At 40.9% G+C, this 16,170-nt stretch overlaps 1 protein-coding gene across 2 annotated transcripts; it reads right to left on the reverse strand.

The window, feature by feature from the left end:
• Nucleotides 1-385: 385 nt before the first annotated feature.
• Nucleotides 386-11,448, reverse strand: pltp (phospholipid transfer protein). 2 transcript variants are annotated; one of them, XM_072381328.1, is made up of 15 exons: nt 11,389-11,448; nt 8,725-8,851; nt 6,827-6,926; nt 6,612-6,740; nt 5,262-5,417; nt 4,618-4,681; nt 3,304-3,459; nt 3,048-3,224; nt 2,704-2,763; nt 2,295-2,459; nt 1,898-1,965; nt 1,398-1,440; nt 1,220-1,283; nt 1,071-1,147; nt 386-926 (listed from the first exon to the last, which is right to left on the reverse strand). In XM_072381328.1, the coding sequence occupies exons 2-15, from the start codon at nt 8,834-8,836 to the stop codon at nt 816-818; spliced, it is 1,482 nt and encodes a 493-aa protein (XP_072237429.1). In that variant the 5' UTR covers nt 8,837-8,851; nt 11,389-11,448; the 3' UTR covers nt 386-815. The 2 variants fall into 2 exon arrangements, with proteins under 2 accessions (XP_072237429.1, XP_072237430.1); XM_072381329.1 differs by lacking the exon at nt 11,389-11,448 and adding an exon at nt 11,254-11,369.
• Nucleotides 11,449-16,170: the final 4,722 nt, after the last annotated feature.

Consider the following 16,170-nt stretch of genomic DNA (forward strand, 5'->3'; position numbering starts at 1 on the left):
CTTTTCGACTGCCACTGTGAACAACACTAAAACAACGGACATTAGGTGCCTTCATCATGTGAACTGCCAGTTGTCTTGGGGTATTATTCTTTTCCAGACCTGCTGTGTAAGTTATTCTGCTCCCATTTGGTTTGGTGTAGTCTACAAAACAATCATTGTTGTTAAATTACACAATTGTATCTTTCTTCTTTATTTCTTGGGTTACCATGATGATATAATCCACATCAGAAAAGTCACCAGCTGTGAGAATCCTTCATGTCTACAAAACTGCCGCAAGTTGCATGACTGTGGGAGTCAGTCAGAACAGGTTAAATCTTTACTCAGTTTGGCCTACATCAACTGTAAAGTCAGGGTTGAATTAAACAGATTTTCCCATTTCACAGGGTCAGTGAAAACAAATTTTATTGTACCATAAGTTGCTGCGGTTAGATAAATTATTATTGCACATAAACATAGCTCTCAGTGGTTTTTGTAAACATCACAGACAGCAGATGATTTTGGATGGATATTGTTGAGCTTTTCATTGTGCTTGTTTTTGTGTGTGTTTTTGTATTCTGTGTTTGAATCATTTCACCTGTTCTGGTATCTCCTCTACTGAACTATTTAAAGGGCCAGTCACCCAAATGTGGTGTTTCTACTCTTTAATAGTGTGGGTGTGTTTTTTTGTCGTTGTTATGCAGTACATATTAGTCGTAGACCTTCAGTTGTGTTTATGCTTCAGTAGGTTACCTGCTGTCTTTTGTTAATGTGTTCGTGTATTCAGGTGTCCCTGTGTTGTGTTTACAGAGTGTATATATGTGTTCTCTTTTATACATTCAGACGGTGCTGGAGTTGGTGCTGTTGTACGGCTCTGCCTCGATGCTCCCGGCCATCATCTCCCTCAGTCCTTTGCTAAAGTGAAGATTTGCTCCGATCACAATGAATCCCTGCAGAGATGAGCATTGAGCTCTGAGTGATGGTTACATAGCATCACTGACTATAGATGGGGGTGGAAATACTGACAGACTCACAGCCAATCAGAACACAGCATCACTTCATTGTGACGGGTTATTCTCTGTAATCATACTCACATTGTGATATTCAACCACCTCTTCAACAAAATCCATCCCATCAGCCAGAGGGATCCGGACTCCCCTCTTCGTCCAGTCTGAACACAGAGACACTGTCACAGTATGTTCAGGGGTTTGTGTGCTTTAAAGGGGAAAAATTATTTTCCTACTGTTGATCAGAGGAACCACAGACATCTGTAACATCGTCTTCAGAGGAGCCTGCAGAGGAATCAGCTACAGAGAGACAGACAAGCCGCTGTCAGTGACGGCTCTTTGTTACTCAGGAGACATTTGTGATGTGAAGTCAGATTTGTAGTTGGTGTGGTACTCTGAAATAAAGACACTTACTGCCAGAGACTCCAGAGCTGACTGGTTGGAGAAGATTTTAAACCTGTAGGATAAAACAGGTTTCAGTCAGACTGTGAGGAGGTCTTTAACATATAAAATAATCACATTTATAATCATTCAATTGATAACATAACTGAGTTCAATTGAAATGAACGTCCCTAAAGAATGCTGATTCCATTCTCTTTTTTCTGCTAGGAGTTGTATGTAGCCCACACTGTTTGACAGATGTCACTTTGACAGTCAGTTAGAGGATGACACCGAGCTTTAACCCATGTCTCCTGGGTTAGGCTGCGTGTTTTGAGAAAACCAGAGGCTGACATTGTTTAGGTGAACAATCACACTTTAAATATAATTTTATGTTATGTGGATCAAAGACATTTCCTCTCAAAGACAAAGAAAGACCTTTGAGGCATCAGACTGTTATTAGACTGATTTCAGGGTTTGGGATATGGGAATACATATGTCAGTGTGGATCCTCACAAAGACCTTAAAACATGTACCTGCGAAGATCCGCATGGACGGCCAAACGTTTTCCCTTCATGGAAACTTTGGCATTAAACTTTGTTTCCTGCAGGAGAAAAACATATCTCAGGTTTGGTCTGCAGGTTTAACTTTAAACTGGTGGCAGCTGAAATCTGTTTCATGGCATTCTCATAAACTGGGAGGCATACTATAATCAGCTGTCATGATACCTAAACAGGGTAAGGGGTTAGAGGACAGCTGGTGTACCTAGCAGATGAGACTGACCCAGTAAGAGTATCCTGTTAACTGTCGAACTTGTTGGTAGTGGTTTTATTCCAGTTGAACCATAAACCTGATTTTAGCTGTTTTGGGTTTTAATGTTGGAGCAGTTTCTATTCAAATATATATGTGTGTGTGTGTGTTTTGCACACTTACCATGGTCATGCTGCTGAGCTGGACCGCAGGCTGACCTGGAGGCAGTACCATCACCTTGACGATGGCAATCATGACAACTGTTGCTCCAGACGTTTTGATGGAAGTTTTTGGTGGTGAGTTGACAGCAATTTGCAGCGAAAGCGGAGCGTCCACCAGAGCTGGGTTCTAACATAAGTGCAGAACTACTCAAAGTATAATCTAAAGAAAGTGTTGGTCTGTGTTGTATCTTCCTTTGTTCTGGGCTTTCTCATGTCTTGGTTTCCTGTGGGTCTTCTGTATTCTATGAAAGCTTTGTTCTTAAACTTGTGTTTCTAAGATACACGGTTAAGGTTAGCAATGTATCCAATCTGTCTCTGTTTGGGTTATTCTGTTAATTTGGGCATTTCTGTGTTCCTGCAGTTTGACTCACCAACATCATGATGGCTCCAAAGTAGGTGGTTCTCAGCAACACCTCCAGATCTTTTGGCATCTGAATGACAACACAGAGAGGAGCAGAGTCAGTGAATTCAGAAAGAATCGGTTCTGCTCACATCAAGGATGAAGACTCAGTGATGAGTGTCTTTGTGTGGATGTGTTTGTTTTTGTGTTGTACAACATCTGGTTCTATTTTCTCTCCTCTCCAACTGAATCTTTTCGAAAGATTTTAGTTTGTTTAATCCCGCAGTTAAGGGTGTGTAAAAGGGTAGTGGGGTGATGCATTTGTGAAAGTGGGAATGTTATGACACTCTAATGCCACAATGTAAACAGGGTTACCTTCTCATTTACAATGTCCATTTGGAATATTCCAGCAGAGTAATAGGAGAACATCCCACTGTCAAAGAAGAACTCAGACAGAGCCAGATAAACCATACGGTCGTACTCCCTGATGACCGGCTCCACAGCGTAGTTCACCAGTGTGAGGTTCTGATTAGAGAGGTCGAAGAACATCCCCTATCAACAGAAACAAACACATTGTTGATACTGGTTCACATCCTGTTTAACTATGTTATTTAATGTGTCTGAGTCTGACCCTGAAATGCATGTCAAGGCTCCGGGATGACACCACTGGATCATCAATCAGGGAATAATCGATCCCGACAAATTGATCCACCTCTGTCCTCACAGGGATGGTCTCCAACATGGAGTTAACATGAACCAGAGCAGCATGATTCAAAGACGGGCAGATCTGACAAACAGAGATAAGTCAGTCAATTTTAGTTTTATTTAGAAACTTTTAAATCACAACATTGTAATATCTTCACAGAGTAAGGTCAATGCCTCACAATACTGTAAAAAGAAACCAGTCTAATGCATTTCCTTTAATCCCAATAACATGTTAAAGTCTCTGTAACAGAATGCTGTGATCATCGTATCAAATGCAGCTCTGAGATCCAACAGGACAAGAAACAAGTCCGCTATCAGAGGCTAAGAGATCATTGGTAAATTTCAGCCTTATTCTGCTCAGAAACAATAAACTTTAATCTCTTCTAATAATTACTACTGATTTTTATGTCGCAAAGTAATTTTCCTTTTCTAAATCAATGGGTTATTACTTAATTCAGTTCAATCCATCCATCCATTTTCTATACCGGCTTAATCCAACTCAGGGTCGCATGGGGGCTAGAGCTTATCCCAGCTGTCATTGGGCGAGAGGGCGATCTGGTGCTTTTCATTGTCTCTTTGTTGAACATGAAGATAGATGTGACCACATCATCCAGTGGTTCATGGTCAGTTTGAGTTTACCTGTTTACTTCTCACCTGGACCTTTCAGAGCCAGAAGCAAACAGATGGGTCATACAGAGAGTGTTGTGTTCACCTTGGATACCAAATATTTAGGAAGGATCAACCACTGACAAAAGCTTCCCAGATAAAGAGAACTTGCTTTCCAGATTCTGAAATGCTTTTTCAAAATGTTGTTTTTAAGAAAACTCAAGAGACTAAAAAGATAATTTGATGAACTCATAGTGCAGTATAGTGCAAAAGTCTTGATCCAGGGTCCTGACCCCGCTCTCATTTCTTTCTATTTTCTTTCAAGCAGCCAGACTTTCTTGAAATGTTTAAAGTGGTCTTGATCAATAGTTCTCCAGGCTTTCTGAAGGTTTTTTAAAGTTTTTCTTTGGACATTGGCTGCTTTTTCACTTATTTTCAGTCCAGTCCTTGGACCTGACCATTTTCAAAGGAAAGTGTTTTTTCTTTGTTCAGCCACTTAACTCTGGCCTATGAATTATTCAAGCAGAAAAAAGGCTCCTAACTCAAGTGATGAACCAGTGTTGTTTCTATACATAACAGACTACTTAGCTATGAAGTCATTTTGATGCAGATGGGTCAGAAACAGGTGGGTTACCTGTTGGTTGAGGAAGAACCGCATGCCTGTTGTCACAAATCTGGCCAGGAAGTCATACACTCTCCTGAAAAACAACCATAGATCACATGATACTGTAGAGAAACGTGGCTGTGATCATTTTCTGTTATTGATGAGTGATTATTGAGCCTGAATGTCACAACAAGAATGAAGGAGGTTCTGTAATCAGCTAATTGTTCCCACCTGGACACTCCAGAGTTTTATGACACGTGCTAACAACACTGATTATTGTTCCTTATTTTCTCTTGTTTTTCAATTCAATTGGCAATGTGCAATGCTCTTATGCTGCTATATAAACCCTTTATCTATATTTCATAACCAATCCTATCTCCATATATTTTCATTTCTATTGTAACTCTTCTTTCAAATTGCACTGTTTCTGGATTCAAGAGACTTTATTTATCCCGAGGGAAATTGCTGTGCGACAGTTATGGAAGTACTAAATAAAATAAAATAGACAAATAAGATAAAATAAAGCTAACATAAAATAACATAAGTAACTGCTGTACAGTATGTTCTGGAGCCACTGAAATTAAATGTTCTGTTGTACACTACGCAGTGGCTAATGCTGAATGACAAATAAAGTCTAGCATAAGTCTAAATGGTCATTGATAGTGTGTTTTTACCCAAGTGTTCCGCTGAACTCTGCCCTCATTTTGTTGATTTTGGCATCACAGGTGATGTTATTGATTTTAAGTCGTCCTTCATTGTCCCTGATCAGGTTCACGGCTGTATTGATGTTCACTCCTTCAGCTGAGGCATTAATGCTTCCTGTGTCATAACTGAAACATCACAACAACAGAGTGGAGATTCTTCTGAAGCTGCAAACCAACCGAGCTTTTACATGAGTCAAACAGCTGAGTGAACAATATGAGATTCATCATCATCATCAAACTTCTTTCATGAAGCTTCTGGGGCAGCTTTGGTTTGTTTGTCATTTTCAGTTGTCTTCAGCAGTCAATAAAACCCTTCAACATGAAAGAAGAAGCTACTCTGAGCTGAAGCTGTAAAAAGCTGCATGATGTCACTGAACTGTGACTCAACACTGCCACCATCAGGTTATTCTGACAATTATGACTGAACAGATGTCTAAGCTTTGTTGTGATTTGGTTTTAAAGTGAAAGGTGAAAAGCCATCTCATTAACGACATAGAAAAAGTGTTTATATTACATCATTATCAGGTCATGTCCAATAGGGTTAGAGCATGTGAACTAAACAAGCCAAGTTCTCTTTCTTTGGGCTAAAGAAGGGCAACAATTTACCTTATCTACATCTTAAAAAGATTTCCATTGTTTTGTGGGACACTAAAAAGATTTGAAAAAGCAGTTAGAAAGTGATGTAGCTGTTTTACATTTTATGGTACGGTTTGGTTTGGTTTTTTTCTTTGGTTTTCCACTGTAGGTAGTACAGGCTAACGGGTACTATCTCCTACATTGTTTTGGTTCTGCAGGTAATGCGAGTCAATACTTGACAGTAACAATGAAACAGCAGAGGTCTGATTTATAATCACTCCAACATGTTTCCTTGTTCCAACATGAATCGCAGATTTAATATCTGTTCCTTCAGATCACACACTGTGTTCACCACAAATGTTTGTAAATCTTGAGTGTAGATTCACAGATAGACAGTTTCTCTTCTGACAGTAGCTCGGCTCTACAGCTCTCAGTCACTGAAAGATAATTAAACCCTCTGAACTAAAGTCATGTCAGACTCCTTCAGAGTAGGAACTTCTTACATGTAAGTCTCACTGGGTCCACTGCTGATAACCTCTTTTTTCACAGCTGATGACCACTTTATCCACAGCTGATAACCATTTTATCCACTGCAGATTACCATGTGATAACTAGTTTATCCACAGCTCCATAGAAATATGGACCGAGCCAAGCCAATCCAATCCAATCCAAACCATACCATGTCATTGAAAAACAGCTCTCATTGAATTTAATGAGCGTTTTTCCACATGAAAGGGAACTAACAAAAACCAGTAGAGGATCCGTCTGTGGAAACTCAGCGAGATTGATGAGTTCTGGACATCGAACAACAAACCACCATCAGGAATAAATCGAAGTTCCGCATGAGTCAGATTCAGCTCTGTTATCTTCACACTGACAGCAGAGCAGAAAGAAGTATTAATAAACATATCAGATGTTCAGAACAATAGCATTATTCCTGTATTATATCATCTGCGTACTCAGTAATGGTGTATTGGAAGCGTCCTTCTTTGCCCTTCATCTCTGGCATACTGATGTTACTCAGCTCCTCTTCAACAAACTTCTGAGTCTCAAACTTCACTAAAAACACAAAAAAAGTCTATTACTACTCATAGAACTGAACATGCTACAGACACTATGAGACCAAGAGGAAAAAGAACTTCATATAGTATGTCATACTTCGTACTGAATAGACATGAAAGCCGCTGGGAGCTGTTGAACCTTATGTTGATGTTGGGGTGTGATGGAACCAACTAACATGTTCTTTGTCTGAGTCTCTGGAGGTAATAAACTCCTGGTCATCAAACTGCAGATAAATGTTTGTGAAACATGGATACTGGACTCAGAGAGAGTGGAGGAGCTCAGATGTGTATTTATGAAAAAACATTTCACAGCAAAAGTCATGTAAAAAAGAACGTAAACAAGTTCAAAACAGTCTAATGTAATCCAGTTTTATCTAGTTTAATCAGTTTGAATCCACTTGAATTCAAACTCCTCTGGGTCTCCAGGTTTAGCCTGATGCCTCTTGGTCCTTCAAGCATTTGTGCTTTTCTTCTAATTTTCCCAATTCCTTAATGAGTGCTTCATATTTTTTTACTCTCTTTTTTCAGTCTACTAGTAACTGGAATAAATTTACCTCGAATGACTGCCTTTAATGCATCCCAGACAATAGCAGGGTTAGTTGAATCATTGTCATTTTCTTCTGTAAACTGTTTTATCTCAACTTTTCATTTGTTTGATTATCTCTGAGTTGTTCAATATTCCTGATTCAGTCTCCAAAATGTATTTCTATTTACAGATTTCAGCTTAATCTTTAAGTATAAGGCACTGTGATCTGACAAGTCTGATACTCCAATTATGCACTCTTGAATTTTATCTCCATTCTGTCTCTGTGTAAATAAATAATCTATTCTAGAATAAACATAATGGGTTACTGAATAATGGGTATAATTTCTTGGGTGTACATTTCCCCACACATAAAAAAAAATCTAATTTCTCACCAGATATTTTTAACTAGTTTAGCCACAGCTTTTTTGAAATTCCTATAGTTGGTTGTATCTGTCACGTTCACATTTTGAGTTCTGTTTTGTTTTGTCTTGTTTTCAGGTTCTAGATTAATTTCTTGCCATGTTTTTCTCTTGTCACATTAAGTTTCACTCATGTCACCTGTTTTTGTTCACACCTGCACTCCATCACCAATTAGTATTTCGTTTCCAGGTTTCCCTCAGTTCAATGCAGAATCCTCACCTCACTTTCCATGGTTCATGCTCAAGTTTTGTCAGGTCAGGTTTTGTCTCTTGTTTTGCTTCTGTGGTCATAGTCTAGTCTTGTTTATTTATTCATAGCCACAGTCTTGTCTTCTTTGTTTTTCCACAGTTAAGAATTTTTGATATCTGGCTCAGACGCACTTTTTGTTCTTGCCTTTTGTTTTTTTGTTAATAAATCTTGTTTTTCTTCAGTTCTGCATCTGGGTCCTCTCTACCACACCACCGTTCTTGACAGTATCCATACGATGATTCATTATTATATTCACTCATTATTATATGTGAGCAATAAAAAGTATTTGTGAATCCAAATCTTTCAAACTTTTCATGTTCCACATTTGACAGATGAGTTTCTTGTTGGAAACTTTCTCATGTTGGTAATTACTCTAGATCTTTTCACTGGATTTCCTAGAGCTTTTACATTTAGGGACATAATTCAAATCTCTCTTTTGTTAGCCATTATTAACGGATGTCTCAATAAAGCTCTTAGCTATTTTACCATTTAAAAACATAGAACAATAACTTATATACATAAACTGTTGACTTCCACCAAGAGATGTCAACCACCTTTGTCAAGTGTTGACTCTCTTCCTGCTTTATAACCAAATACTCACACATCTCCAGGCCCTTGTTAGTGATTCGGATTTTGCAGCCAGCGGGCTCAGCAGCTGTCATATTGGACGCCAAATAAAAAAGGAAGAGGAGGGACAGCAGGCAGGAGGTCATCCTGAATACACCAAACTGAAACAAAGAAAATTAATCAAAAATCATATAAATTATGAGAGACTAGATTATCTGTATCATCAGATTGTTTCAGTGGTTTTATTGGTTATTGTCAGCTTTTGATGATGGAAACACAGATCCACTGAGCTCAGTCTTGTTGCAGCTCTCTAAAATGGAATTATTTCAGCATTCTGTTTTTCAGGTGATTCATCAGCTTTCAGTGTACACCAAACGCCTTCATCCTAACCCAATATGAGATAAATGATGTGGTAAACAAACACAGCCCAGTGACAGACTGTGATCAGAGGCAAACACTTGGAATTGAGCTGCTGTCAGAAAAACAGGAAATCAGGTCAGGGGCTGCCGGGGGTGTTGTGAAACAAAGGTTACTGCAGTTCAAGTTGGGCCTTGTTTAAATGGATGTCACAGTGCGGGGAATGTTTGAGCTGAATCTTTCTGTTCTCACCACAGGACTGGTCAGGAATAGATCAGTTCTGAACTCAGAGATCCAAATAAGAGACTTCTATCTGAAAATAGCGTCATTAAAACTTTCCACAGTGATTTTACAAACATATGACAGCTCCCAAACTGCTCAGTGTTGAACCATCACAGTTTGATCAATTTGACGTCAGTGTTCAGTCAGAAACAAAGAGGGGATGCAGGAGACCTGTGAGTCACAGTGTGGGGACCAAAACACCCACATTCTCTCTATTTTTACATTTTATATTAATAGTGCAGGTACACTCGCTGAAACAATCTGATCAAATCCTCCCAGTCTTCGTCAGCAGCAGCAGCTGTTTACATTCAGACCTCTGAGGGCTGCAGAGGATTCAGAATTGGTCCAATAACCACCACTAAGACTCAGAGAACAGGTCTGTAACCACAACAACATGAAAGGAAGATATCACTCTGTGTAGCAGCGTTGGACCACAGGCTCTCAGAGAATCAGACGGGGTTATAATTTCTTACAGAAGGACCGAGACTTACACTCTAAAATCCATCAGTCTGCTCTCTGATTGTCCCAGAGTTGTTACCATAAGTGTCAGAGACTCCATGCCAGACATTACAGTTGTGAGTTTACGTAGATAAAAACTGAGTCGATTTCACTCTTTCAGGCTGTTCCCATCAATGCTGATCAGAACCGGAGCCAAAGAATATCAAAAACTACCACAATCGTGTGACCTGGGACCGAATGCTGCTTCAACTCTTTCACCCTGAACTAAACGACAGAAGATGGTGGATTTTTAACTTGTTTTTAAACACAAAGACAGAACTCAGGGTAAATCTAAGGTTTGGTGCTGTAAAAACATGTACACTAATCACCAGGTCCCAAGATTCAAACCAGCTTTAAAAACATGCAGTCCTCACAAATATAGACACAGCTTGTAATTAGTGTTTGATCAGAGCCCAGAGACAACAACCAATGAGCACCCAGCTGCTGAAGCCACATGTGGGCGGCGGCTGCCAACCGGCCTGTCATTAAAACCTTCCAAACTCAGTGTGAGCCTCCCTGACAGCAGTTTGGTCTTTGTTCTCTTTTACATGTATTTAAAGAACAGTCAGGAGGACTAAAACTGTCTCTAGTCAAGTCAAGTCAAGTTTATTTGTAGCACATTTCATGTACAAAACAATTCAAAGTGTTTATATTAAATAAAAGCATTACAGCAGGAAGTGGAAGAAGCATTAAAAAGAGTATAAAGAGAAACAAATAAAATAATTAAAATGAATTAAAATTATTAAAAACAAGCAACAGTCGAGATAAATTAAAAGATACCGTGAAGACTTCATGCACACATGAAAAAAATATGTTTTTAACCTGGATTTAAAAATTGTGGACTGGACCAGATGACCTGAGTCCTTGGATCTCAGAGCTCTGCTGGGTTTATATTCTCTGAACATATCACAGATGTATTTTGGGCCTAAACTGTTCTGGGATTTGTAAACCATCAGTAGGCTTTTAAAATCTATTCTGTGACCTTAACAGAAAGTGAACATCTGACTGTTATCCAACAGACAGCGAATCCACAGGCAGTCCTGAAACTCTCCAAACAGAACCTGCTGAACACAGCCGTCCTAATAACCACAGAACTCCCTGCAATACCTGAACACATCCAGCAACAACACCTTAAGGAGCTCATGTGCGAGCTTTCTGGCTGTGCTCCCAAACAGAAAGCAGTCGGTACCACAAACACGTCAATTCCATGTTGATCTAATAATACACAGGAAAAATCTCTCCCAGATTCAGGATGGAAGAAAACTGGAGCTGGTTTCAGTCTGAGAGGAGCAGATCAATGCACCATCAGGTGAGATAAAAATCAGACACACACCTGAACAAAACGTCTGACGCCAGAACAAGGACCAGCAGAGGAGCCAAAACTCTGAGAAACAGCAGGAACCAGAGCATGAAAACACTCACTCACCTGTCCATGATGAGATACTCTGTTTACCTGTCTTTCTGACTGTCTGTCTGTCTAATTTGAGCCTAACCCTGCCCTGTCTGTTCGGCCTCACCCACAACTGAACCTTCCTCTGAATGTCAGAGTGATGAAACTCACAGATCGACTGCAGGAGGAGGAGCTCAGATTGCAGTCTCTGCTCTTCAGGGCTCTGTTCACTCTGACCCCCTCTCACTCTGAGCAGACTTTTATCCCGAGGGACTGACTCCTCCCCCCTGCTCCAAGCAAACAGTGTTTTCCTGCTTGAACATAAAAGCTGCTCATTTCTCTAACATATGTAGTAGTTCTTTTGTTTGTGTGAGCTGTCAAAATGAAGCAAATGTCATGTCTCATGTTTTTCTATTTTTCTTGGCTGATCAGTTTTCTGGGATGAGGAGAAGGTGGAAATGTTCTAGAATCTGTCAGATTATTTCACCAAAAGGCCTCTGACTGGACATGGACACATTTTAAACAGCTTAGGAAACAAATAGAGGACAGGTTGTCCCTGATGTGGGTTTAAATGAGCTCTGCTCATCAAGATAATAAAATAAAAATGCACCTGTTCCTCAGCAGCTCTTAAAACTCAGTAAATTCTACCTCAGAGTAACAACAACACATGACATATTACACTCATTATTTATCTAACAAAAACTGAGACAAAACATGGAAGCACTATGTGAAAAACTAAGTGAACCCCATGATCCAACAGCTTGTACAATCATCTTTAACAGCAATGAGTTTCTGTATGACGTTATCAATGTGAGAGGGTTGTTAGCTACAGTTAGTTTTACTCCTGCCTTTGTAACAGCTGGTCTCTACGGCTTGTTAGCTCTCAATCTGTTGTTCATTTGTCATTAACCTTCAGTCTACAATCTGTCTGTTCCTTTGTTCACTCCAGATCAATGCGTTTCCTGTTCAATATCAGTTTTTGGGTTTCAGTTTGTTTGTGGAATTAGCTTTGGATTGGGTCAGCTATGAGCTTCATCACAGATCAGGTGACCCTGCAGGAGAGGACTTGACTGAGCTCACAGAGCACAAGTAGCAGTGTTGGTGTAAAGCAGAGCTGGAAATGAGACACAGCACACAGAGCCAGCTTAGGGCTGATTCATGAATGAGACATCACACAGAGCTGTTCACAGAATTCAGTCCAAGTGGACCTCCCCCAGAACTCTCAAATATACACAGTCCAAAACATCCAACAACAGATGCTACCTCTGCAGTTCCACACGGAAAAGAAGTCCTAGTAAAACAAACACAGAGAGGTCTGAGTCTATTTTCTGAGGCTCTGACAGTATCTGGGTCCACAGGTCAGGGGCAGTGTGCCACAATTCCTTGTTCTACTCAACTCTGGCTGCAGTCCACCAGTTTGTGGATTATCCAACAAGATTCAACAGGACAATAGACCTACTATATACTAATGAGAGGGATGTATACAGAGCCCCACCTTCCACCCGCTGGGGAGGTCTGACCACAATCTGATTTACCTGTAGCCACAGTACACCCCTTGGGACAAAGGCAGCCTGTTACAAAACGCTTTTAGGAGGTGGTCTCCCGAAGATGACCAAAAACACTGTTTTGAAAACAGTTGTCATGGAGAGGACAAAGAGGGACTGCTAAAACTATGTGTTGTTTCCCCAGTAATAAACCCCTGGAAACATGCAAAGTAAAAGCAGTCCTCAACAAGAAAAGGGGTTAAACTCCGCACAGTGTGACCTGGAGCTGTGCCTGGGGGAGGCGAAGGAGAAATCACAGGAGGAAAATGAGCAAAAACTACAGGAGAACAACACAAGGAAGGTCTGGGATGGTGTGAAAACCATCACAGGACACAAAGTACAGAGCAACACAGTGTGTGACTGTGTGTGAGGCAGCAACCAGTCTGACTAGTCCCCGCTCCTCTCCCCCCACCATCCTCTCAGAATAGCTTTTTCTATATCTTCACCTGATCTCACCTCCCAACACCCACCATCAGGTCACCAAGCACTGACAACCTCTACAGGAAAGGTTAAAGCAGACTGTGTCTTCTAAGAAGATTGCAATCATTTAACATCTGCATGAAACTCCAGGGGATGTTCTATCAGTCGGTGATGTCCTGTTAAACACTGTGGTGTGCTGTGGAGGCAGCATGTCAATGAGGGAGTCTTCCAGGCTGGAGAAGCTGATCAAGCAGGCCGACTACATGGTCAGCATGAAGCTGGACACTGGCGACTGGTGGCAGAAAAGAGGACTCTGAACTAACTGCTGTTTTTTTCTGGATCATACCAGCCATCTGTAGACCGTTATCAGCCCCAGGCTGCTGCTTCTGAAGGGCACCACAAACAGATAAAAAAAGTCATATATATAAAATGTATATAAAGTAAAGCTATATCTTTATATTCATAAGCAACATCCTGTTTCCTCATAATGCAACACTGAGTGAGAAGCCATAATAGAAGCAGCTAAAAAAAAACATTAAAAGGAAAAGAAACGGCATTGCATTTATAATCCCAGAGTTTAAAGTAAGAATTCAGAAAAGAAGCGGGTATAAACTATCAATATATATAGAGGACCTGTTAGGACTACAGTGGGTGGAAGAAATAAGAGCTCTAAAAGGAATACTATGCTCTGGTTTAAGTTAATCATTAATCAGATTTTAAAAAAGTTATTTAGAGTGCAGACCACATATTTTGATAGAGACCCAAAAAACTGTTTGCAGATGTCAAAATATGGAAACCATTGTGATATTTATATGGATACCAGCACCTACAGGGATAAAAAGAAAGGACAGGAAAACAGCTAACAGGTTTTCAAAAGAAGCCACAGGAAGCGATCAATTGACGCTGTAGTGTCTTTAAATAAAACAGAGATAAAAACGATGAATAATCTTCAGATGAAGGAAAGGTGGCATTGAAGAGATGGTTGTATGGACTTCAGAGCAAAGTGGAAATGATGAGGAGAAAGAGGAATCAGAGGAAAAACATCACATCAAGTATGGGATGAGTCATATAAATCTAGACTCTAGATTGTATTTCCTTGGCTTCTAGTCCTACAGTGAGGAACCTTGGAGTTATTTCTGACCAGGATCTGTCCTCTGACTCACATATAAAACAGGTTTCTGCCTTCTTTCACCTTCATAATATCATTAAAATCAGGAACATCCTGTCTCAGAGTGATGCAGAGAAACTGCTCCATGCATTTGTAATGTCAGGACTGAACTACTGTAATTCCTTATTATTGTTCTGTCCCACAGATTCTCTGAAAAGCCTCCAGCTGATCCAAAACCCTGCAGCCAGAGTTCTGATGAGATATAACAGCAGAGATCATGTTTCTCCTGTTTTAGCTTCTCTTCATTGGCTCCCTGTTAAATTCAGAATAGAATTTAAGATTCTTCTCCTCACATATAAAGCTCTTAATGACCGAGCTCCATCACATCTTAAAGATCTCACAGTTGGATATTTCCCCAACAGAGCACTTTGCTCTCAGGCTGCAGGTTTCCTTGTGGTTCCCAGAGTTTCTAAAAGCAGAATGGGAGGCAGAGCCTTCAGTTATCAGGCCCCTAAAAGCAGAATGGGAGGCAGAGCCTTCAGTTATCAGGCCCCTAAAAGCAGAATGGGAGGCAGAGCCTTCAGTTATCAGGCCCCTAAAAGCAGAATGGGAGGCAGAGCCTTCAGTTATCAGGCCCCTAAAAGCAGAATGGGAGGCAGAGCCTTCAGTTATCAGGCCCCTAAAAGCAGAATGGGAGGCAGAGCCTTCAGTTATCAGGCCCCTAAAAGCAGAATGGGAGGCAGAGCCTTCAGTTATCAGGCCCCTAAAAGCAGAATGGGAGGCAGAGCCTTCAGTTATCAGGCCCCTAAAAGCAGAATGGGAGGCAGAGCCTTCAGTTATCAGGCCCCTAAAAGCAGAATGGGAGGCAGAGCCTTCAGTTATCAGGCCCCTAAAAGCAGAATGGGAGGCAGAGCCTTCAGTTATCAGGCCCCTAAAAGCAGAATGGGAGGCAGAGCCTTCAGTTATCAGGCCCCTAAAAGCAGAATGGGAGGCAGAGCCTTCAGTTATCAGGCCCCTAAAAGCAGAATGGGAGGCAGAGCCTTCAGTTATCAGGCCCCTCTCTGTGGAACCAGCTGCCAGTTTGGCTTCAGGAAGCAGACACCCTCTCTACCTTTAAGATCAGGCTGAAACTTTCCTTTCTGATAAAGCTTATAGTTAGGGATGGCTCAGGTGAGCCTGAAACATCCCATAGTTCTGCTGCTATAGGCCCAGCCTGCTGGGGGAGCTCCCATGATGCACCTCTCCTCCCTCCATGTTCTGCTGCTGTAGGCCCAGCCTGCTGGGGGAGCTCCCATGATGCACCTCTCCTCCCTCCATGTTCTGCTGCTATAGGCCCAGCCTGCTGGGGGAGCTCCCATGATGCACCTCTCCTCCCTCCATGTACAGATGACATCATTGCTGTCATTAACTTGTGTTTCTCTCTCTCAGCAGGTGTCTCTGGCCTGGTGTTACGCTGCTTGTTGTCCCCTCTTTCCTGTCCTCTCAGCCCCAGCTGGTCCAGGCAGATGGACCCTTCCTGGTTCAGGGTCTTATGGAGGTTTCTTCCTGTTAAAAGGGAGATTTTTCTCTTCACAGTGCCCGCTCAGGATGGGGGACTGGACCAAAGAGAAGCTTCAGTGCAATATGTTGGTTTCCTTAGCCAGGCCACTTATTTCAATTGGCTCTGTATGAAGACTAATTTGGAATTGAATTAATTTGATTGGATTGGATTACAATGAATTAAGATTGCAATTGACTTGTATCTTTGAAATGAATTGAAATACCTGCCTTTTGTCGTAATTTGGTGCTTTGTAAATCAAATTCAATTTAATAAAATTAGGTCACACATGTTTAAATAATTTCTTATTTAAAACAGGAAAACTCAACTCAGAAAGAAAGAAA

Source organism: Leuresthes tenuis, unplaced genomic scaffold (genome assembly GCF_036924035.1).
Source record: "Leuresthes tenuis unplaced genomic scaffold, fLeuTen1.0.hap1 SCAF_3, whole genome shotgun sequence".
Taxonomy (NCBI): Eukaryota; Metazoa; Chordata; class Actinopteri; order Atheriniformes; family Atherinopsidae; genus Leuresthes; species Leuresthes tenuis.

Coding starts and splice junctions, on each gene's coding strand:
- pltp (XM_072381328.1), bottom strand. CDS start 8,836: ATGACCTCCTGCCTGCTGTCCCTCCTCTTCCTTTTTTATTTGGCGTCC. Junction 1,148..1,219: donor TGTGGTTCCTCTGATCAACA/GTAGGAAAATAA, acceptor CTCTGTGTTCAG/ACTGGACGAAGAGGGGAGTC. Junction 927..1,070: donor AGGTGGTTGAATATCACAAT/GTGAGTATGATT, acceptor TCATCTCTGCAG/GGATTCATTGTGATCGGAGC.